At 37.7% G+C, this 25871-nt stretch overlaps 1 protein-coding gene across 1 annotated transcript in view; it reads right to left on the bottom strand.

The window, feature by feature from the left end:
* LOC109062250 (glutamate receptor ionotropic, delta-1-like) overlaps nt 1–25155 on the bottom strand; it is a 420176-nt gene extending 395021 nt beyond the window's left edge. Inside the window, exons 1-2 of the mRNA XM_042735188.1 lie at nt 24667–25155; nt 22156–22311 (exon numbers count right to left, since the gene is read on the bottom strand). Coding sequence (XP_042591122.1) covers nt 22156–22311; nt 24667–24745 — 235 coding nt within the window. The 5' untranslated portion in view covers nt 24746–25155. The remainder of the gene's footprint in view (nt 1–22155; nt 22312–24666) is intronic.
* Nucleotides 25156–25871: the final 716 nt, after the last annotated feature.

Raw genomic sequence — 25871 nt, 5'->3', positions numbered from 1 at the left:
CATGTGCTCTTTAAGAGGACATTGCTGCCATAGCTCGTAGATTTTTCATAATAAATTATTTATTAATTATAATGGCATGATATTAATTTGGCTCATAAACTAATCAAACATGTTGATGGCATATTTTGTAAATTGTAATAATCGTAAAATTTACTAATACCTATTAAGATGAGTAACTTATTGTTTTTTGTTTTTGTTTTCATATATAAACGATCCGCCACCTGCAGGATCTTCACATGCGATAGCCTAGTAGCTGGGACAACTTCTTTATGTTTATAGACATGACATAATGACGTGGCAGCATACTCAAATTTCCCACGAAAACCTACCCATACAACTCAAATTAGAAAACATTATTATAAGCTAACCGTTGTGAATCGGGCTAATGTAAGGTGATAGTTATGAACACTGGCTGGTTATGTACTTGCACAAATATTGATTTAATTTTTTTATTTATTTTTTTAAATGTTACGGACTAAAGCTTTAATTAAAAATGTGTGCATGTTTTATATTTTTATTCTTATTCATGTTAGCACCTTGTTGTAAGCTTAGCAACTTTAGCATACTGCCTTTAAAACTGCCAGTGCAGACAACACTTAATATTGAACTTAAAATATTGTTTTGTAAATCATGCAGACTACGATAGAGTAAATTTTATTGGAAATAACAATTTTGCAGCAGTAAAACATACAGCCCACAATTCCAAAGAAGAATAAATGCTCTCCCAGCACAAACTATTATGTACAATATATATGTAAAACAACAAACTGAACAATTTGGGGAACTATGCCCTAGTCATTTCTTAAATCTACTGTGGAATGCTGGTGACATGAAAGAAGAACTGTGTACTTCTCCCACAGTAATCCCCTCAGGCATCCCCTCCTTCAGTTCTCTCTTCTTTTGTGTTCCCTCTCTCTCTTTGGATGCCAGAACCGCTGCCGAATGTTCTGCCATCTTTCTGTTTCCACAACGTTCATGAGAATTCCCTCTCTCAACCATATGCCCTCACACTTTCAGAATTTAATCCACTACAGTCAGTCAAACAGATTTATCAGTCCCTCCAGGATTTGTGTCTTGTGAATGCTAGAATGAATGCAAATTCAACCAATCCTGTATTATTTGCCAAAGCTTTCAACTCAGTCTTTTTTTTTTTTTCAAATAGAGTGTAAACTTTAAGGGAAAATGTAGACAGTATTAGCAAGTTCCATGAATTGCAGGTCAGTGTTCAACACATCATTTGCGTGTTAAACCATCCTACTGCTTGATTTATATTGATTTATATACTGCATTATTGTTTCATATGTGTGTTTAGTACACCCTGTTTGAAAAATCGGTAACACTTTGGCCAAATTTTAGATCTCTTAATCCTACCGCATACCTAAACTTAACAACTACCTTGCTAAATATTAATAAGGAGCAAATTAGGAGTTTATTGATGAAAAAGTTGTAGGCATAGTTAATATTTGTTAAAAGTGAACAATTTAAGTGAAAAATGTATAAAGACCTGAATATTTATATCATTGCCACTTTATTTGGAATCTGAATATTGCTGTGTGGATGGGATGGATGGATGGATGGATGAATGGATAGATGATTGATTCATATTTATAACTGTTACATATCTAAAAATGAAAATTCATTTACTCACTATAATCACTATGCTATGACTTCACAACACATATTTTAGAGAATGTTTGGATTCATGCAGTATTGTTTGGACAAATATATATATATATATATATATATATATATATATATATATATATATATATATATATATATATATATATATATTTTTTTTTTTTTTTTTTTTTTTTTTATATCTTTCCCTGTGATTCCCATAAAAAGTCATACAGTATAGGTGTGTTTCTTATTCAACAATATAACTCGTTGCTTACCTGTCGTACACTCTAAAAAACACTGGGTTAAAAACAACCCAATTTGGATTAACAGATTAATTTAAATCCTCTAAATTTTTGTAAAATACTCCACACAACCACTGGTTTGCAAGATAACTTCCTTTATTTTACGTTGTTTATATCATTTACAGCATTGTTTATATCATTTTTAATACGTATACATATTGCCTATATTTAAACTCATTTAACAAACATTATAAGTACAAATTAAACATTAAACAGAAGTAATTCACGTGTAATCAACCAGTCTCTGTTATTCTGTTTCCACCGTAACGGCGCTGGTTCTCGTGCCAGAGCTGGAATCGTGTTCTATGGGGAACTGCTAATGGACTAATGCCCTGCGTTTAACTCTTAGCTGAAACATGCCATGACTGACTCCATAACCTGCCCATAAACAGTAAACAGCCCTAAGGACATATTTTAACATCCAAACTATTTATATTCTGTATCTTTATGAATAAAACAGTTTATTTTATGCAAAGCACCAGGCTTTTCCATCATGCGTTTAGGTGATTCACACTGCGCGCCTGTATGATGCTTCGCATAAAATTTAACTATATACAGCACAGTAACGATTTTCTATATAAAAAAAAAATATAAATACAAACCTGTATTTTACTGAAGAAATGCATCAATTCGATGGTGCTTAGAACTGCTCTCTCGTGAAGAGGACACAAAATCTCTGCGATAAATAACTCAACCTCTGGGTTTCGACGGACTCAGGATCTGAGTAACACAAAAACTACCCAATCACTGGAAAAAAATAAATAAATAATAAAATAAATAATAATAATAATAATAATAATAAAAATTACCCAAAAGACTAAAATAATGCATTTTGGAGAATTAACTAGCTAGTCACGACTGTTACCCGAAACTGTAATTATATTGTTCCACCTCCATTGTTTGAGCCACCTTGACTGTGGTTAATGATGTTACATACAGTTGTTGAAGTAATAATTCCTGCTAATTAATCATTTTAAGGTTGCAAATAATGTCAGATTGTTACAATGTATGTACTTTTAATTGAATGTACTGTTATTTTACTCCTGTGTGGTTTAATCATTCAGCAGCTTTATATAGCTTATATATATTAAAGAAATGAAGAATATAAAATGTACTCCATGTTAACTTGCTTACTGTGCACAAGAGCAATATCTGTTTAAATCTGTCATGAAAAAAAAAAAAAACTATTATATTTGTCAATTGAAATGTTTTCATAATTAAATAACTTGCTACCATAGTTGGTTACCTATGATTTTTGGAAACACAGCCTAGGTTGACACAGCCCATGAAGGTGAGTATTTTTTTTTTTTTTTAATCTTTTCAGTTAGTTGTGGTAAATATAATGCTTTAAATAAATACATATTATATTACTATACTTACTGGTTAGGAAATTTTACTGACACCAGTTGCATGATTAAATAATGATAACTGGCAGATTTTCCCTGAAAGACAACAAATAATACTGCAAACAGCAAATTCTGTCATGTGTGATCCTGGTAGGAATGATTTATATTTTTTCTTCAGCCTCCGCCTCCAGCCCAAAACTAGTCATGTTGCAAAGTCATGCACTGTGTTTAATAGCAGGGATCCTAGTAAATACGGCTCACCAGACTCTGATATTATAAACGCATGGCCCTTGCGGGAAAGCTATGTATCATTGCTAATTAGCTTAGCAGCAGGAGTCTTAACGTGGGTGACTAAATATTCCAAAACAGGGTAATACCAAAGGGCATGGTACTATAACAACAACTCCGCAGGTTACAGAGAGGCTTTTCACATGATTTATTTTCCAAATATACTGTTAGGCTGATGTGATTAAGTGTCGCATTAGTCTCATGCAGTGTTTTAACAGTTCCATGTTGGACCGGAGATTATTGACCTGAGAGCAGTGTAAATGATTCATGTGTCCATCACAGTATGAAATCATAGAATAAAAGGTCACATGTGACATCACCATAAACCTGGCCAGTCGGTACTCAGAAATCAGTAGAACGTAAAAAACAATTTCCTCAGATCACAGATGGAAGGAACATTTGTCAAGATGTTGTTGTTCCTTCCAAAAGTGGTCTGAATTAAATCAAGATGTCTGCAAATCTTATCAGCCGTACAACGTCCCACACAAATATGTCACATTTGTTTCATAATGGTATTGACATCAGACTTTTTTTTTTCTTGAATGAGCACATTCAAGAGAATTTCTTGAATCTGAAAGAAATTAGTGAACAAACACGCATAAACCAAACAAGAAATAAATATAAAATCAACAGGTTCAGTAAAACTATCACTGCAGATGTACATTCAAAGAACAACTGTGCCACTGTAAATCAGTCAATATCAGGATGAAGCACACTTATAAAACTATAAAGAAAATCACACCTATTGACATATTGTATAAAGCGTTTCACTCAAGAATGCACTGCAAACCAGCATGGTGACCTTTCATTGTAATAAATAAATTATGATACCTATTTATGTGCATTTGCAGAGTCATCTGCCACAAGAAAAATACAATTTGTTTGATGTGTGTAATGTTTTGAATGTTAAAACTCACTTATATCCTTCAGAGATAAGTAAATCATAAGTAAGCTGACTTTCTGATAAGTGTAAACACTCTTATTCTATCAAAACCCTGCTGATTTGAGCTGCCTGGATTTGTAGGGCCCTAGGTCAGACTATGGAAATGGTCCCCACTCGTATAAAACCTGCAGTGTTTATCATTAATTACCTAGACTGTGGCAGCCTGTTACACTCATTATAACAGCATAAAAGGTCTCTAACATTGTGCTTTGCTCCATTGCTTTGGCAAAGCATCTGTCAAGCGAACTAAAATCGAAAGCGAGATATGGTTTAGTACCCTTATCAAATCGCAAAAGGCTTTGATTTAATTCAATAGGTTTACATTATGTTGTGCTGTGTTTCAAAGCTAAACTTTGCACACACGGTCAGCTCATGATCTGATGTTTTCAGCTTCTCAGAGTGGCTCACAGCAAACACCATCTCTGCAGTTTAACGTGCTTTTGGGCAATGTGCAATACAATGTGCACCAGTTTTGTGTAATCTTCACATTTGCATCTTTTTCTACATTTTGGTGGACACAGTGATTACAGCATTTCATTAGATTTGTAATGAGATGCATTCATAAGCCTGTTTTCACAGAAAATGCAGTTCTCCTCAAAAATAAAAGCTTTAAAGCTAAAAAATGTAAACAAAAGTATTGCATTTTTTTCACCTATGATGTAAAATAATGTACTTATGAATTATTCACTTTTCATTGTTTAATTCATTCATTCATTCTTCCTAAAACACCAGTGTGAATGTAATGCATTCTGAGACAAAATATCACAACAACAACAACAAAAAGAGGTTTGACTCCAGTTTATGTACACTTACAAGTTAGTGCAAAGTGGTTCCCTTTCGATACTACACTCGTACTGCATCTTGCTAGATGTATATGGGAAAAAGCCTTTTTTCTCCTGAACTGAAGCCTTTTTCAATCACGCAGTGAAACTGCACAGCCATTGGTTCGTGCAGTGTATTAAAAATTAACCAATGGATAGGCAGCAGAGCTGCACTATGACAATGAAGCCCACCAAGCCTGCCAAAGTCTGCCAGAATTGACACTGAATACTGCAATAAAAAAATTCATTCTCCACAAGAAACACCAAACCTCAACCCTTTCAGCAACGACTCTACACTCATCGCTGATCCTGAAAACCTGCTCGCCATTGACACGCCTTAGCAGCTGGAATCAGTACTGGTCCCCTGCCGCCATCCGGCAATACTAAAAGAGCTTTACTAAAAGAGATGGCATTGTTGCAAATGCCACACCGTTACTGTGGTTCATGCAGGTCTCCACTGCACGCCGATGACGGCCACTTGGAGTGTGTTTCCTGCTTGGGGAAATCCCATGCGGAAGCTGCGGTCACGAGAACTGATTGTTCTCACTGTGAGAACTTCAGTCTTACCTCTCTCCGTTCACGTATCACTTTCTTTTCAGAAAGTGGTTCCACCCCTCGCGCCCTCCTGTTTTCTTCTTCACAGGGACCTGTGAGGAAAAAAACAGAGGGGCAGAGGACTCGAGCAACTGGCTGCGAGCAAGCTTACGTCGGCCCAGATCCTGCATGCCTTGCCCTCACCACAGAGAGAGTGTTCTCCCGTCCTTTTCTCTCAGTCTGATCAGCATCCCTCTGCTGCTGGTGTGAGCGACCTGATCTCATTTGGGGAAAGTGAGGACGAGCTGCTTGATGACAGCATGTCATTGACAGCATCGGACGCAGAGGAGCTGTTGGGCTCTGTGACTGACCCCACCCCCTCGCCATCATCTGCACCCAGCGCTGCCAAGGATGGGCTGGATGCCGAGCTTCTTCACATACTCTCGAAAGTGGTTCAAGAGCTGTGTTTAGAGTGGTCTCCGCCAGATGAGCCCTCCCGCAGACGTCTGGACGAATGGTTCCTGCCGGGGTGCCGTCAAGCCCCTTGTCAGCGTCTCTCTCCATTCTTCCCGGAGGTCCACGACGAGCTCACCAAATCGTGGTGTGCTCCCTACTCCTCCATGCGACCCTCAGGGACCTGAGGAGCGCAACCGACCTGGCTCTGCGCGCCACCAAGACCACCGTTCAGGCAATTGGAAGATCAATGGCCAGCCTCGTGGTGCTCGAGCGTCATTTGTGGCTGACAGCAAAAGAGATCAAGGACGCGGATAAAGTCCCCTTCCTCGATGCTTCTGTCTCTCCAAAAAGCCTCTTCAGACCGGCTGATGAAGGATTCGCCTTTACGGAGGCATAGAAATCATCCCAGGCTATGCGACATTTCCCGCCTAAGCGCTCCAGCTCTGCTGCTGCCTCTACTCGCCAACTCAGCAGCACGTGAAGCAAGCACCTGCCACTCCCACCGTTCAGCCCGCTAAGATGCAGCAGACATGGGGACGGGACGCTCTCACTCGGCCAAACGCTACCCTCTTCCTAACCGCCAGGGACCCCGACCCAAGATTGTGTTGGACCCAGGGCCTCAGGCGTCATCCTAATTTGCGAAACAGGAAGAGGATGGGGCCAGATCTCGCTACACCCGGACCGCCCCCCAAGCAGCCTCTCTTAGACCTCTTGACACCCTGTTCAACTCCAGGTACAGAGGGAGATGGGTCCATTTATGCACCCAAGCATTCAGCCGCTGTTATAGCAGGAAAAATAAAACACAAACATTTTCAAAAAGAGATCAAACTTTCTCTTCCATTCCATTCCATTCGATTTCTGCCTTGTGTGGCCAGTCACTCGAGTTGATTCAACCCCTCGCCACGTGGGCCGAGGCCTGGCAGGCCATCCCCGGAGTGTCAAGATGGGTTATAGGGATAATAAAACAAGAATATTCACTCCAATTCACTTGAAGACCCCCACGCTTCAGCGACATGGTCCCTTAGTGCAAAGCAGGGTCACTCACGCCCTGCGCTCAGAGGTGATGAATCTGCTGGCAAAAGGAGCTGTGGAAATAGTTCCTTCAGCCCAGAGCGAATATCGTTCCTAGGAACAGTTTTCGACTCATCCCAAATGAGAGCTTTAGTCATGCCGGAACGGCTCTGGTCATATGGAGGCTGGCGACCTCCTTCAAGATGTACCACTCGCCCTCTCAAAGCATTTCAGAGGATGCTGGGCATCATGGCAGCAGCATCGCCAGTGCTACAGTTGGGTCTGCTTTGTATGCGCCCCCTTCAGTGCTGGTTGAAACCACGGGTTCCATCTCATGCGTGGCGTCACGGATGCCTGCACATCAAGGTGAGTCAGGCCTGTGTAACAGCCCTGGACCCCTGAAAGATCTCCTGTTGGATGGAACAGGGAGTGGCCATGGGGATGGTTTGCAGAAGAACAGTCGTCACAACAGATGCCTCCAACTTGGGTTGGGGGGCACTGTGCAAGGGCATACCAACTTTCGGCCACTGATCAGAAGAAGAAAAAGGCATCCACATCAACTGTCTGGAAATGCTAGCAGTATGTTGAGCCTGTCAGTTCTCCCTGCCAGTCCTAAAAGGACATCATGTGGTAATCCAATTGGACAACATGTCATTGGCCGTGCAGTTGCACTGCGTGATTGAAAAAGGCTTTCTTTTTAAGAGAAAGCACTACAAAAACAATCACACTGTAAAACACTGCAAACCTCAAGTGTAATTAATCTAAAATTGAATTAAATTTTGAGTAACAACCGACAGTGATAAGTTTTTTAGACTACTTAGTATTTACTTATTTGTGAAGAAAATCAAATTAAAATTACATACTTTCCTGTGACAAGTTAAATGGAAGGAAACAGATTTTGAATGATACAAATATTTTGCAGTGTAACAGATTTGCAGAAATCCTTTGCAAATTCATATTTTCACTTTACATCTTGACATACATTACATTTTCATTTATGCATTTGACAGATACTGTTATCCAAAGTGACTTACAGTACATTCAGGGGCGGACTTACCCATTAGGCAAAGGTAGGCGATTGTCTTGGGCCCCCAAAAGCCAAGGGCCCCCTAAACTGCTTTTCATATACAAGATGCGCATTAAGTGCTGACATGCGAACGGTTGCTGTTTACAGTGTTTATTACAACAACAATTGTCTGCGTGTCTGAGTTGAATGTGCTTCTTGTGTATCCTGTTTGTAGCAAATGAAAATTTTATGCATCTGAAGCTGACTGCCGCATGAGCGCAAGGTCTTTCTCTGCGTCTGCTCTGTTCAGCAAGCGGGTGAAAGAAGCTGCACTTTCAGTTAAAGCACAGATATGTTGCTTCTCTAATTTTACATGCAAGTATTGCCGAAATCCCAGCACAGCTATTGTCTTTATCTTATGTGTAGCCTATTTGATTTTATCAGATGACGGCACGATATAAATCAAGATTTTTGTGCAGATTAACATCTTGGAAGGGAGAGCTGGTTAATCTTAATGGGTCGCGTTTCAGTCACTATTTCATATTCATCCCGTTGTCTGACAACAGAAACAGTCAAATATATAAATGAAAACAGTTTTGAGAATTTAGCTGAATCAAAATACAGTATGTGGCACAGAGAGGCAAACAAATGGAATAACAAATAATAAATGTACATTTTGCATGTTAAGAAGTGAGCTGCCCTTGTCATGTGAAAATGCAAACAGGTTTGTGTAAGTAAATTGCTCAGTGCAAAGAAAGAGAAGTAATAGGAACTTTTCTATGTATTATTTTTTTTTATGTGTCTAATAGACATGAACAAGTTCTTTGAAAAACACCTATGATCTATGAAACATGTCTACTCTTCATGCTCTATGTTATCTATGGTTTCACTAATAATAAACATATATTACATAAAGCATCCATATTTGTCCATGCCCATGTTGATTAGATTAATAACTTGAAGGCCCGGTTTCACAAATGGGGCTTAGCTGAAACCAGGATTAGGCCTTAGTTAATTAAGATATTTAAGCAACTTTTACAAAAATGCAGTAGAAGCAAATGTTACAGGTGTGCATCTTCACATAGAACAATGATTTTTAAGATATGTCAATGCAAGATATTTTCAGTTGAGACAGCTCAAACATGCATTTTAGTCTGGGACTAGCTTAAGCATTGTCTGTGAAACCATGGGGAAAAGTATTAATTTAAGGTACATTTAGATTAGATAAAAATGTGTGATTAAATTGCGATTATTCAGTTAACTTATGACAATCATGCCATTAATTGCGATTAAATATTTTAATCGATTGACAGCCCAAAGTTAAAATGACTAAAATAAAATGTAGGCTTATGCTGGTAACTCATCAGTGGAATTTCCTCGTCAATATAGGCTATATTTTTTTTACACTTTTCTCATTCTCACTAATTCAAGTTTTTATATGAATGAACCTCTGAAGGGAACTGACTGTCTTCAGAAAAGTTTTGATCGCATTTTCATTTTACCTGATAAAGTATCATTTATGAGCTGAGCTGCTTTGTTTACAGCCATTACTGGGAAAACCATTATATTTCTGACATTCCAAAAGCTCTTCCTACTGGCAGAGAATGAATGTACATTTTCAATAATCCAGTCTGCAGTTTTTGTTCAGACCAATGCGAAAATTCACCCACATAAATCCATTTTAAATAATATAATAATTTATACTTCTGACTCATCCCTTTTCTTAAAAAAAAATGGTTTAAAGGTTCAATTGTGAGGCTTATCATTTTATAATTTATTTTGTTTTTTTCTTAAAACTAAAAAATGGTAAATCAATTGCTATTTCGTAGTGTAAAACATGAAATAATAAAAGTGTCCGCTAAATTAATAAATGTGAATGTAAATGAAAGAATCCCATTATAACATGTACATAGAAAATGTAGAAACATTGGACACAACAATGTGGCACCATTGTGCAGCAGCAAGGATCATAACAAAAAAAGGAACCTCAAGGATGATCTAGGTAAATGTGTCCAAATGTATAGGGCCCCATTCCTGTATTTGCCTGGGGCCCCCAATTCACTAAATCCACCCCTGAGTACATTCAAGCTACATCTTATCAGTATGCTGTCAGTTTTTTGTTCATTATTTATAAGGCCTTATGCCTTGACAGACTCTGTTTCTGCCATGCAAACATTAAACAGCAAGCACACCAAAGACTCAAATAGTCATTAAGTATGCTTTTTCATTATTTTCTTCCTGTCAAGTGTGAGGATATTTGAGCAAGGTGTGCAATTTGTGGATAATAATACGATGATATCCACAAACCATGATAATAGTTGGGGTACTGGAGTTCCCAGCAGTGCACTGCGGCATGAATAAATTATGTTGTGATAATGATTGTTGAACTGTTTGCTGATTTTATTTATACTGTTTTTGTGTTTGCTGTCACTTTCACAGAGCTCATCTTTCTCACTCTTATTATGGCTAAATGTGGTGGTACATGTGTTTGGATGTTAAGATTAGCATTATAGCTGTTCTATATTGACTACATGCAGGATTTTGTTGATTGGTGGAACACATAATGGAACACTTTTGGCCCCTATAGTAAACCATATACTGAAAACCCTGATATATATAAAATTAGCATTAATCTGTTAATGATGAAAACAAAATTAGTTAAAAAGCATAAGCATGAATTATATGTGGCTTTACATGAACTTAATTTATTGCTGATCAATATATAAACCTTGTTATTGGGTATTTTAAATACTTAAATTCTAAATTATAATTATATCAGTCTCATTCCTGATTTACGTATGACTGACAAATACGCACTACATTACCTTTATTAGTTCATATAATAAGGTTATTTGTTAACATTAACTATATGTAAATAAATTCCATGTAAATGTAAATTAACTGAAAGTACAGTAGTAAAAAGTAAAACTAAAACGTACAGAGAATGAAATTTTCTATGCATACTATTCGGAGTCAGCTAAAATTAGATATTGTGGAAAATGAAGCTCAGGCTGATCCATAGGTTATTTAGAGTTCTCAGGTCTATTTTTAAAGATTTTATATCATATGGTTTCACAATGTGTGTAATGCAAGACACATGGATTATTTTATATATGCATTTCATGGATTCATGAGTAAAAATGGATGGATTCTATTTTCCCTTTCTTGCTACCAGTAGAGCAAGTGTTGGCAGAAATCAGGACTAATGAAGCTGTAGTGTTAACATTATCTGGAATTAAGTGTCACAAAATATGAACAATATTTTATAACCTTTATGCCAAATTCTTGTGTTACTAGGTTTGTACAGTCAGCACCTAACTTATTAAGTAACATTTTCTTAGGAGAAGTAAGTTAAAATAGCTGTCTTCTGCAATACTTAGCATTTCTTATTTCATATTATTATTATTATTATTATTATTATTATTATTATTATTATTATTATTATTATTATTTATTTATTTTTTTTATTTTTTTTTTTTTTTATGTTTTATTTGGTTTTCTTCTTGCTGCTTGGAAAACAGGGCATCCCACAGGGGTGATGTTGCACCTCCCTGACTTTTAAGTGTGTTTAGTCCAGAGTGGAATCATACATCAAGAAGGCTCTCAATAAAAGCTATGGTCCCTGTGAGACCCTTTTCCTCGACACACCCTCTGAAAAGGGCCTGAGATTCCTTTCCCTCTGGTCTTTTAAGTGCACTCACAAGAAGACATGAAAATCCTTGAAACAAATGTGTGCAAGCATGTTTTGATAACTTACATCAAGTTAGATTCATGGTACAAACATGGCTGGATTATAGATCGATATGTTGTCAGTACTTGAAAGAAAGTGTGAAAATTTTTTATTTTTTTTTATTTTATTTGTATTTTTTATTTTTTTACTTGAAAATGTAATGTAATTTAATGCATTGCTTATTAGTCATGTTTATAAACCATGTGACTTTATTTGGGCAGGTAATCTGACTTCAAAACTGACTTTTAAAACTTTGATTTGAAGCTAAAATTTCTGAAAAGATAAGGTACAAAACAAGAGAGAATGTACACTAATATGTTTTATGTGAATGAACTACTAAGCAATTACTAATAAGCAATTTAATAAGGGATAAATAAATAATATCAATACAACATATAAAGTATCCATGCAATATTGTGAGAAAACAATTGATCTATAGCTCTATCAACACAGCTTCAAAGTAAAACCACTGTTACTGGCCTCTTGTGGCTTATTACTTTGTTTAAAACTTCAACTAACTGAAAAAAGAACATTTTTAGCAACAAACTAAATATAGGAAAGCAGCCGTTGTTGAAGCCAGACAGCTTGTCATCATAGATGCCACTAGTTGTTTCATTTTTAAAAATATTATTCACTAGGGGACTGAACAGTTTTTTTGATCTAGTGATCAAAGTCCCTAAATTGGCCACCATGGTTGCTATCAAACAGGTCCAGACATGATTAATGTTTTTATCTTCACACAGGCGGATGGCAAAGAGTTGGTTTCAGTGATATCACTGGCTGATCGGATTTTTTATCCAAATACATTTGAAGCTCTCTCAACAAATCACTACACACTGGATCCATTTAAACGAAGAAAAGGTGAAGCTTAAGATTTGTCTCAGGTCAACAGGTCAAGTATGAGTCAATTCGCAAGAAACTGCGAAAAAGTCCAAGTTACGTCTCAAATATTTGTGGAGCCACATTTCAAGTTCTCAAAATTTTGACTCAGTGCTACCTAAAGAGCCATCAGCCTTTTCTCACAGAAGTGTTTTATCAGGTACCATGCCTGACATGTTGTCTCTCCATTATAAAGCTGTACTGCACACAGATTAGATGCACTGCAGTGGAAACTAGGAAAAGTTTGCAAATTAATTATTTCGGCAACTCTGCTTCAAAGCACCGGCTGGGCTAATGGATGAAGCTGTGGCACAGTCACAGCAGTATATCTCTCTTCAGATAGGCCTAGGCTTGCACTTTCAGATGTTTATCCCTTCCTCAGCGATGCTTCTGGCTGTTTAAACTCTAGCCGCCATAGATGGATCAATGAATCTTTCGCAGCCTGATTAATTCCCCCACATTGTTTCCTCTCCCATGCAATGGACATCTTTCACATGAAGTGTCAACCAGCACTGACTGTAACGGCGTAGGGACGCGGTTCGATTGCCCAGGAGAGAGAGCTCAATCACCTTATGCCATGATCCTGTGCATCCCTCTGCACCTCTGCTGCATTTGATCTTCAGAGGGAACACTTGAAGAGAGCGATGCTAAGCTCAGGCTTTGGATACTATTTACACTTATGCATTGGGCAGACTCTTTTATCCAAAGCAACATGCATTGCATTTTTAAGGTGGTAATTATTTATTTTATTTTTTTTATCAGTTAATGCATTCCTCGGGAATCAAACCAAAGCTTGGTGTTGCTAGTGCTATGTTCTACTGCTTGAGCTAGAGGAATGCAGATGTTATGATTGCTGAATGCTAGATACTGTACTTATTTTCACTGTGACATGATAATGTTGCAAAAAAGCAAAAGCAAGTTGTGTCTCAATTTTAGTTGTATTTATTGTAAATCCTATCCATCACAGTTTTATAATGTAGTTACAGGTACAACTGCAGGCATTTCTGATGACGCTCAAAATGAAAAAGAAAAGGCGCTTGGGTCCTGCAGCAGTTTTGGTTCATTTTAAAGAAGAGGTCACCATGATTTTGACAGAAAGGATGCATCAGGATATTTTAATATAGTTTAAGGTACATCCGGAGGCATTTCAGTTGATACTCAAAATGAAAAATAAAACGTTGTTGGGTTTTGAAATGGTTTTGGTTCATTTTAAAATCACAGTTATTTTGACAGAAAAGGATGCGTTCCAGGACCAAAACCTTTTGTTAATTCCGGTAGGAATATTCTAATCAAAAGCAAACAATAATAACAAGGGTTGGGTGATAAACTGAATATTCACAATAGATTTGCAATGTTTTGCTGACAATATAAAATAAAGCAACATTTTAAATTTATGATTTTAATTCACCTTTTATTTCCAAAGGCTTTATAATTAGAATAATTTCTCTCCTTATCTTCAGAGTCTGGAAACATTGGAATATTTTAATAGCATTATTTTTTTAACCTTCAGTAGCAAACTGTCATAGCATTAAGTGCAACTTTTTTCATAGTAATATAAAAATTACCATATGACATTATTTTGTTAATTTATTGAAAAACTGTTGAAAACATTACTTTAATTCAGTGTGCCTATTTTAATTACAATGTTCCTGTATTGTACTGTACTTAAAAATAATTGTAATAATTTATTTATATATATATAACACCTAACATAATTTAAACATCTTTGTTGCTCCCTAGGAAAGCTGTTCAAGGACCTATAAAGATGGTGATCCAGGAACATGTCCTACTTGGCAAAATCACAATTTTGTAATTGTGAGTGATCCATGTAGAGAGATTCTGACAGCGATTAAAAATGTCTTAATCAGCCAGCTTTCAAACACAGAACTGAGCCAAGTAATGAAGGCAATATCTGCAAATGACAGACAAATTCAAATTATGTTTCTGCATGAATAATGCAGTTAGGCATCAACACATTTTACTCACAGAAATACGCAGGGTGCTGCCCAGGGTGGACAGATATGTTGTTTTTACAGGAACACTGTGCAATTTGGCAATCAAATGGCTAGCCTTGGTAATAAGGTAATTAACCTCATTTATTTGTGTTGAAAGTGCATTTAAGGTCTCATACTGGGCAATTTAATTCAAGTGTGAATCACAGAATCAGGGACCCTCACTAAAACAGCCCAGCAGCCATCCAGTGTCATTCTCTCTATGGTCAGCGGAGGATTGATGCTCGGCCCACACATCCCAGAATAAGGGTCCATATGTTAGTTTGTCTCAAGTGTGTGTGGGCTGTTGATGTGTGTGTGCGAATACACACTTCTTCTTCATTTGTATGCATCCCACACACTCATGCCGATGTCTGCACACCGAATGGTTTAAAACTGAGCAGTACAGGCCAAAAATATATGTGCAGGTCATTCCTCAAACCTCTAACATTAGCATCTTCTAATGGAGAGAAAGGTCCAAGGACTCATCTTTCTCAGTGGCATCCAAATAACTCCATTACAACTCCACTGGGGCTGTGCAAGTCATCTCAGAAGCATGGGCAAGTACAGCAGGGAAGCCAACATGAATGTTTGGAGGACTCTGTCCTCTCTCTATTAAGTATGAGCATCCATGGCTAGACACATGATATCAACCCCTGCTATTAGTATGAGCTATCAACCGCTGTATGTGTCGATCTGAATATACAAGTGTAACACCCATAAGATGTTTCACAGAGATTGCAGAGGATGATATCATCTCAATTAATAATTCACAAAAACAGTGTTATTTACACACTAAGTCAATAGCAGTGTTTTAAAAAAGAGCATCATATTTGACACATCAGGCATTACAGTATGCTATTGGAGAATATGGAGAATATGGAGCTCATATTATATCGGGCCCTATATAAACATTCTTCAAAACCTGATGTATAATTATCAGTTGCTTTATTGTTCATCTTGATACAAACCCGATTCCAAAAAAGTTGGGACACTGTACAAATTGTGAATAAAAACAGAATGCAATGATGTGGAAGTTTCAAATTTCAATATTTTATTCAGAATACAACATAGATGACATATCAAATGTTTAAACTGAGAAAATGTATAATTTTAAGGGAAAAAATAAGTTGATTTTAAATTTCATGGAATCAACACATCTCAAAAAAGTTGGGACAAGGCCATGTTTACCACTGTGTGGCATCCTCTCTTCTTTTTATAACAGTCTGCAAACGTCTGGGGACTGAGGAGACAAGTTGCTCAACTTTAGGAATAGGAATGTTGTCCCATTCTTGTCTAATACAGGCTTCTAGTTGCTCAACTGTCTTAGGTCTTCTTTGTCACATCTTCCTCTTTATGATGAGCCAAATGTTTTCTATGGGTGAAAGATCTGGACTGCAGGCTGGGCATTTCAGTACCCGGATCCTTCTTCTACGCAGCCATGATGTTGTAATTGATGCAGTATGTGGTCTGGCATTGTCATGTTGGAAAATCCAAGGTCTTCCCTGAAAGAGACAACGTCTGGATGGGAGCATATGTTTTTCTAGAACTTGGATATACCTTTCAGCATTGATGGTGCCTTTCCAGATGTGTAAGCTGCCCATGCCACACGCACTCATGCAACCCCATACCATCAGAGATGCAGGCTTCTGAACTGAACGCTGATAACAACTTGGGTTGTCCTTGTCCTCTTTAGTCCAGATGACATGGCATCTCAGTTTTCCAAAAAGAACTTCAAATTTTGATTTGTCTGACCACAGAACAGTTTTCCACTTTGCCACAGTCCATTTTAAATGAGCCTTGTCCCAGAGAAAACGCCTGCGCTTCTGGATCATGTTTAGATATGGCTTCTTTTTTGACCTATAGAGTTTTAGCCGGTAACGGCGAATGGCACGGTGGATTGTGTTCACCGATAATGTTTTCTGGAAGTATTCCTGAGCCCATGTTTTGATTTCCATTACAGTAGCATTCCTGTATGTGATGCAGTGCTGTCTAAGGGCCCGAAGATCACAGGCATCCAGTATGGTTTTCCGGCCTTGACCCTTACGCACAGAGATTGTTCAAGATTCTCTGAATCTTTGGATGATATTATGCACCGTAGATGATGATAACTTCAAACTCTTTGCAATTTTTCTCTGAGAAACTCCTTTTTGATATTGCTTCACTATTTTTTGCCACAGCATTGGGGGAATTGGTGATCCTCTGCCCATCTTGACTTCTGAGAGACACTGCCACTCTGAGAGGCTCTTTTTATACCCAATCATGTTGCCAATTGACCTAATAAGTTGCAAATTGGTCCTCCAGCTGTTCCTTATATGTACATTTAACTTTTCTGGCCTCTTATTGCTACCTGTTCCCTTTTCCACTTTTTTTGGAATGTGTAGCTCTCATGAAATCCAAAATGAGCCAATATTTGGCATGACATTTCAAAATGTCTCACTTTCAACATTTGATATGTTATCTACATTCTATTGTGAATAAAATATAAGTTTATGAGATTTGTAAATTATTCCAATCCTTTTTTACTCACAATTTGTACAGTGTCCCAACTTTTTTGGAATCGGGTTTGTATTTTACTATCAACTAACCTTTTACTTGCTACAAAGTATAAACAAATCAGATGGAAGAAGTTTGTAGAGGAATGTATACAACAGGTTCCTTCGGTTTCAAGGCTTTTTTTTAATTTTATTTTTTTTGCATCTGATATGATACAGTCAGATTTACAGGATTAATATGGTGTATTTCTAATGTATTGTTCGTTTATAAGTCTCCATTTTGCCACAGTATTAATAGCATAATTAAAAATAGTATACTAATACATTTGAACTTGTTTTTATTCTAACTAACCTTTAGTAAATGAGGGCATACATGCCTTATTACGTTTGATTAAATCTGCTCTCTGCATAATTGCTTGATAAATATGACAATATTAAGGCTTACATAAAGAAACTAGGTAAGATGTTATGGCTTTAATAGTCACAGGAGCATATTGCATGTTAGATGTATTTGTGCTGGTTAGCAGGAATTAAAGGAGAACCTCAGTCTCAGAATAACCATCATCCAGTGAATTTGTATAAAGAAAAAATAAGACAAAATGGCAAAGTCCAAGCTTAAGAAGCAATAAACTAGCCCTCTAATAATCATATGACATAAAAAAGTGCAGTTTTGTAAGTGGCAGCTGCACTTAAATGTAGGAGTGATTTACTTAAAAACAATAGAAACTCTGAACTCATGGTTTCAAGCTAGAAACATGGTTGCCGACAGCTTAAACTTTGATTTTGACTGTTTTTCTTTTTCTTGTGTGTTAAGGGTTTCCCTTGGCTTAGACCTTAAGGCTGGTGGGAGCAACGATGGTAAAGAAAGACACTAATACAATTTGTGAATGATTAAAGACATGTATCACTTTCCATATGACTTACTTTCACCGGACCAGACGAATAGAGATAGAGCTGTCTGGTCTGCTTTTAATGATGTCTTTAACAACTAATTGGTAAATTTGATTGTGTACACCGTACATAGATTATTTCAACTGAATTGTCTGTAAGTCACTCCAAGAAGGAATCAAATGTGTGAAATAATTAAATTAAAAGATAAGTTCACCCAAATAAAAGATACATATAGATAAGTTTGTTTCTCCATCAGAACAGATTTGGGGAAATGTAGCATTGCATCACTTGCTCACCAATGGATCCTCTGCAGTGAATGGGTGCCGTCAAAATGAGAGTCCAAACAGCTGATAAAAAACATCACAATAATCCACAAGTAATCCACACAGCTCCAGTCAATCAATTAACTCATCAACCTTTCTTGTGAAAGTGAAAAGCTGCTTATTTGTAAAAAACAAAGCCTTTATTAAGACATTCTTCTGGACAAAATACAATTGCATAATCCATAATAACATTTATTTCAGAAAAAGTCCATCCCTTTTTATCCTCTCACATAAAAATCCACTGGCAAATTTGTTCAGAACATTTGGACTGTTTTCGTGTGCAAATGGTGCTTGAGCTGTGCATTTTTCTATTTTTATTTAGATTAGATGACTTTTTCACAAGAAAAAATGCAATAATATGGATAGAGGAACTGTATTTGAAGCAGAAGCAATGTAAAGTTAAAATATATCATAATGATAGATTTGAAAACATGCAGGTTTTTGATTTATAAGACGTTAATTGATGGACTGGATTTGCACTTTTATCAGCTGTTTGGACTCTCATTCTGACGGCACCTTCAATATTCATTGCAGAAGATCCATTGTTGTGCAAGTGATGTAATGCTAAATTTCTACAAATTTGTTCCGATGAAGAAACAAACTCATCTACATCTTGAATGGCCTGAGGAAGAGAATCTTTTCAGGAAATTTTAATTTGGGGTTGAACTACTCCTTTAAGCACTTAGCCACAACCATATTTAGATGCAGTTGTGACACAAATCAGAAGACATAAAGAAGATATAATTCCACGCATTGCTATTCCAATAATAAAGCTATTTGGAGTGCTATCACACAGTTAACTAACAAAGAAAGAAAGACTATGAAAACAGCAGCTATGCTATAATAAGTAAAAGATCTGGCTCCATTTAGGGAGCCTGAAGAGGTTTGGGGCATTTCACACTCTTTTGTGAGAACAGGCAGTTTAGGAAAGCTCCAAATCTTTATTGACATCCCGACACCACGAAAAACCTTGTGGGATTCATCTAGTGGGTTTCATTACACCTTCTCCATTTGTTTCTGTAGTAGGTTTTACATTTGGTGTTGAGTATAAAATGAGAGCCTGAGGATACAGCATGAAAGTATAACACATTTGTCAATTATAAAGAAACATGGAGCAAGTAATAAAAATTCAAAAAGGGTTAAAGTAAGATCTAAGATCAACTTCAGGCAATAGAATCAGGCAATAGGCAGCGATGTAATGAACAATTCACAGGATTTTTTTGTATTATTGATGTGAAGCTCATAGTCATACCAGCAGACGATTCTCTAGCAGGCTTTTTGACTAGGCCTACATCACAATATTCTGTATTGTGCATACAGAAAGTAAAATCTTGAGGAGTGAAAATTCAATAATGTTACTTTCTCGAGTTAAAAATTAGTAAAGTGAATCTCAGGAAAGCATGTCTGCATCATATTTCATCCCAAATGCAACAGAAATTGTAATATGTGTTAATATGTGTTACAGTGGTTATCATGGTAATATTTGTTGTGTTGCCTTTAAGATTATTTAAATGAGAACTTGTATTACAGTAATTTTTGAGAGTCCAATCAAAATCATCATTACTACCAATGCTGAGTATATGCATGATTTAATTTTTTTTTCTACTCTACACAAAAGAAGATATTTTTAAGAAAGTTTGTAACCAAACAGTTGCTTTTGTGTTTGACTTCCATAGCATTCAAGGGCAACCAGCAAATGTCTGATTACCAACATTCTTCAAAATAGAATTTGTTTGTTTAACAGAAAAAATTATATACATTTATTATTTTGAATATTTTGGGTGAACTATCCCTTTACCCCTTTTTGAATAGAAATGCATCTGCATTATTTACATTACATCAGCATTTATTTGAAAAAATATATATATATTAAATAAAATATTTGAGAATTTATTAATTTATTTAAAAATTTTTGCAACACACTTTTGATGAATTTAATGTGTCCTTACTGAATGAAAGTTTTAATTTATTTTCAGTATTACATATAAACACATATAAACAAAATTATATTCTGTATTTTATAGGACCATTAATAGTTTTTGCATTGTGGTGATATTTCTTTCTGCTAATTTGGTGACCCAGACACATGCTTGACAGATTTCGTAAGAGTCACCCTTTAACACCACTAAATGGAAAAGTTGCTCCGCTGCTTAATAAAAGGAGCCCCAATGCTTTCCTCCAGCACATCCCAACATACAATGTGGGCTACTGTTACCATTTTGAGATGGCAACTGTGACCACTAAAAAGAACTTCCTTGGCTGTCTTGAATGGCCTGGAATCTATTCACAGAGCCAAAATCAACAGGGCATTCAGTCAAGAGAGCACAGTATCACTGTGCTTAGGTACTTACACACTGTCCTGCATTTCAAACACACCACCATGACAGCACATTCATGCAGAAGATCACACATATCCGGATATTGCCAGATGAACCAGAGGTCCAGTGGCAAAAAATTTGGAGCATTTGAGTGGTAACTCCAAATAGATAAAGCCGAACATTCCCTGAACATTTCAAGCACCAGTGAGACGCTATAAAGGTTTATCTCTGGTGTGTGAAACAAATCAACATACAATGAGACAGTTTCATTCTAGATGTTAACACCAGCTATATTAAAAAAAGTTAAGTCCCCCTGTGCCATTTGCAATGTCATACGGCTTTGTCAGAATAAGGATGTTCTACTAGCGTGCTCGTGTTATTCCTCAGGTTGACATGGTGACATGTGGGAAATAAAACAGCTCACCAAACCAACCTGAAAGACATCTATTAAACTGAAAGCAAAGAACTGTAGAACGTAGACTTGACAAAACAGTGAGTACTTTATGATTGCAGACTAATTGATAAAGGTCCAAGTAATAGCAGAGGAAGAAGAATGACAAATGAAACCTTAGCAAAGATTGCACTATACCAGTGTCAATAGCTCACTTAGATTGATCCCAGTGATATATGTCCAAAACCAATCACAGAATATTGTTATGGAGGATATTTTCTAACGGAAATAATCATTGCCATCATCATCACCATCGTCTTCGTTGTCAATCCCAGCATCATTAACTGCCATTAGCCCATTCAGAAGAAGACATTCTCTTTTTCCTCGCTTTTCAAAATGATCTTTCGGAAAGCTCAGGCTTCAGAGCACCCATCCTCAACTGCAATTATGTGGAAAATTGTTATTGAGTCCAGCTTGACTCAATACCTCCACCTAGCTCTTCTTTCACAGAAGACACTAGACTGTGGGGAAGCTTTAGGTGGAAGTCTTTGAAACCAAACGTCACCTTTCATGCTGGCATTAAACAAGCACACATACATTTTCAAGACATCTTGGCTTGCCGTAAGCACGCTCTGAACAAAAGCAGAAACCCTGGCGATGTGTGTCATTTTGACTTGATGTCTTGTTGGAGGGTTACACAAACTGCCAGACAACAACTTGCATGTAAAAATTTTTAGCATGTACACACAGACGTCAGGGAATGATGCAGTTCGAGAGTCAAGAGACATAACATGATGATTCACTCACCTTCCTGGACTGCCTGAAAGGGGTTGTTGGGTTCGATATATTTTATGGAGTGGGTGATTTTCTCGCTCTGCAAAATGTCATCGTTGAGGCTGAGGTCAGAGATCGCCAACTGAAACACCTCATCATCCCGTGCTGCGTTCTCCTCAAAAATGGCACCTGCGGGCATGTGTAGATAGTTATCTGGGTCTTAGTGAAGCGTACAAAGAAACCGAAGCAATTGCTAATTTGCATACAGAGGGCAACCGACTTGCTTGGCTCATTTTGCTCACAGGCCTATTATTTTACAAACATTTACATTTATCCATTTGGCAGATGCTTTTATCCAAAGCCACTTAAAAGTGCAGTCAAGGTACTTATTATTATTATTTATTTTATTTTTATTTATTTTTTATCAGTGTGTATATTCTCTCAGATTAAACACATGACCTTGACATTGCTATCGCTATGCTGTATAGGTTGAGCTATGGAAACCCATCCTACAGAGAGCTCAGGGCAAAAATAAGATTGTTGTTTGTTTCACTGAAAACTATTATGTAATTATGTACTATTCTGTAATAAAACATGAACACAATAAGTATGCCAAAACAAAGAAAATTGCATACAGTACTAGTTAAAGGAAGCTAATATAAAGAGGGAATAACAATCCTTACTGTTAAGTATTTACATTCCAAGCAGGTGCTAATCAAAGCAACCCACAAAAAAGTTGTGTATCAAGTTGCATGTAGATTAATTGATATTATGGCAGTGTAACGTATTTAAGTTTAAGCATGATATCTGAAATGGGTTTTAGAGAGATTGAGAAGCCTCATTTATGTTTGGCCAAAATGTACCCTTCTTCTCTACCTGTGTTAGAGGAGCCCAATAGGATGGGCAGGTAGACAGGTAGAATCTGGTTGATGTATCACTGCAGTGTTCATCTTATTTAGCAGAAATAGGGGTGTCGCATCTGTTCATTCCAGTTGCCAGTGTAAGCAGCCCAGATCCACACTGCCTGTACTAGCCTTCCAATTACCAGTTTTGGATGGCCATTGCCTCTGTAAATCACCACACCACCCTGAAAATCACTTCATGTCACCCTCTCCATTCAATGGACAGCCCTATTTTTCTTTTGCCCTTCGGAGCCGAATTTGGTCTGGATGATAACGTGAGCGGATGTGACAAAGTGGAAGTATTGTGCACTGGAGAGGATGGAATTTGTTATTTTACCTGCGCTGTGCACCTTTGAGTCCTGCCTATTACACGGCCACAGATACGCCCTCGTCTGCACTTAAAGGTAAGAGCTGGATGAAAATGTTGTAAGACCTCATTTTCTGATCTAGACCCATGCAACTGGTAGGTAAACTGAATTATCTGAGAACAACCTGTAGAAATATTTCTGTGTGCATAGGGATATAGCATCATTTGACTCTGCATATTGCATCCACTACAGTTCAATACATGTCAAATGCATTCAATACAGGTGATTTCAATGCCTGATCTATCTAAAACTGCTTTCTTGAATCATTTCCAATGTCTTGGTCAAATGTACTGGGGAGCAAAATACTACCTAAGACATAGATTGCATAAAACAAGCCAAAATCTGATTTGTTAAAGCTACTGTAGTTGAGGTTAATATACTGTATGATAACCGACTCCACTGGGTCAGTTTTGGCCACACGAAACGATCTGTTTTTTAAATTAAAGGTTAGAACGATAAGTAGCTTTGTTGAAGGCCAAACAGAATTTAGAGACAAAACTACTTCAGAATCTCCAATGACAAATACGGCGGCTTTTTTTTTCACAGATTCCAATAAATCTTCTTTCCAATGAGCCAACAGCTGATTCGATACGATAAATGAGTGTTTGGATCTGACTTCTTCATGACAACTGCCCTCCTACAGCTGCCCTCCCCAGCAGCCCCTCTTCCTCCTCTTTGCTGCTGTTGGAGAGCCAAAATCTTTCTTTCCTCACATTTGGTGAGATAATCAGAATGCACAGGGTGTCCAGTTCATGCAAAGGGGATTGGTTAAGATGACATTTACGGCCTGGGGTAGTCAAGAATAAGCATTTGTCCTCTTGTCATTTATTTACTTCAGCATCCTTTATTAAGATTTACCTCACGTTCCATACAAAGTTCAATCTTATAGATGGGAGGGGGAGAGCAACCCACACACATTGGCTTACTCTGCCTTATGACAGACGCCTCCTGTTTTTCCAACTTACCTGAAATCTGTGATTTACACAATTAAGCGTTCCTAGTGAACAACCTGCTAAGACTGGAATTAGATTAGTCTTGTCCATGCATCTGTCAGTGCAATGGATCTATCGGCAATCTGAACAAGAGAGACGTTATCATCACAAGTGGTCTGCTCAATTGATATTCAGCCCGATGAGCAGGGCACATTTTCAATGCTTATTAACAATGGATATTTCACGCCGACCCCTACAACACTTCCCTCAGAGTCCTCATTCTGGATGGCGCATTTATTATCATTTGCAACAAATAAAGGCTTTGAACAGCTCACTCCTTACCGATGTGAATGATGGAGTCGGCTCCCACCGAACTGCATTGCAATATCCCAAAAGAAAGGCATATTATCAACAATTCCATCTCAGCTTCTCTCCAAAGCCGCGCATCCACACGATCCTCAGATGTCCGCAAATTCCCAGTGAGTGAGAAAAGTACGTCAAAGGATCGCAAATGCACCTGTGATAAACCAAAAAGTGCGCCGGCGCTGAAAGAAAGCGCTAGTGCAAGGGACACTGTGAGGGAATACGGGGGAAATCAGGAAGGAGAAAGGCAGGTCGCCTGTTGGAGGGTAACGGTCGCTTCAGGATCCGGCGCGTTCGCTCCGCAGGTCTCGCTCTCGCGCGGCGCTCACGGAGTCTGAGACACATCACAAACTCCAAACTGCGGAGGAGGGACACCCCCGCGCGCGCGCGCCCTCGCTGGCTTGTTCGCTCGTTCGAGAGGGCGAGCGCGAGCGCGCACGCGGAGAGATGGAATTCGGCGCCAAGCCGGAGAAGAGGACAGCGCTAAACATACATGCAGCTGCCTTAAGAAGACATTACTGCTTTTGCGCTGTGTCTGAGCAAATTCTTTGTTCTCTGTAAACATGTATCATGACTGGTTAAAATCGCGTCTTCACCATCTTTACGCGATTTTCGCCATACGCGTAGCGTTTTCAAGAACAGTTCAACTTTTAAGAACGAGACCCCTGCGTTCTTCTCCATTCATGAGCTTGGTCTTTTTAAACGCGGCATGTTTACATAGATTTCCAACAGTGAAAGCATGGGAAAAGCGAACGTGGGGAGAGAAATGTGGAAAGCCGGCGGTTCACCGAGTCATCGAACAAAGCGGTAACTTTCTTTTTAGTGTTCAAGTGTGCTGTTGATTCAATCTGTTTTTATTATTATTATTATTATTATTAATCGTTGATTTTACTGGACGTTGAATAACAGTTCGTGAACATACATGTAGCTGTCAATGAGGACGCTATAGATGGTATATTCGTAGAAATTTCCACCTGGGAGAAATGAATGTGGAGATGGTTCTTCATGTTTCGTTGCGCGCAAAAGGAAACGATAACTTTATTTCGAGTGTTAAAGTGTGCTTTAGATCATGTCTTGCTTGTTTTACCGGATATTGCAGCACAGATAATCGCTGTGCAATGTCACGAAGATGAATCGTCCTTCCCGCGGCGCGAGACGGAGCACCGCTGTCAGAAGTCCGTGGA

Source organism: Cyprinus carpio, chromosome B12 (genome assembly GCF_018340385.1).
Source record: "Cyprinus carpio isolate SPL01 chromosome B12, ASM1834038v1, whole genome shotgun sequence".
Classification (NCBI taxonomy): domain Eukaryota; kingdom Metazoa; phylum Chordata; class Actinopteri; order Cypriniformes; family Cyprinidae; genus Cyprinus; species Cyprinus carpio.
This window is presented reverse-complemented; position numbering and strand designations above follow the sequence as displayed.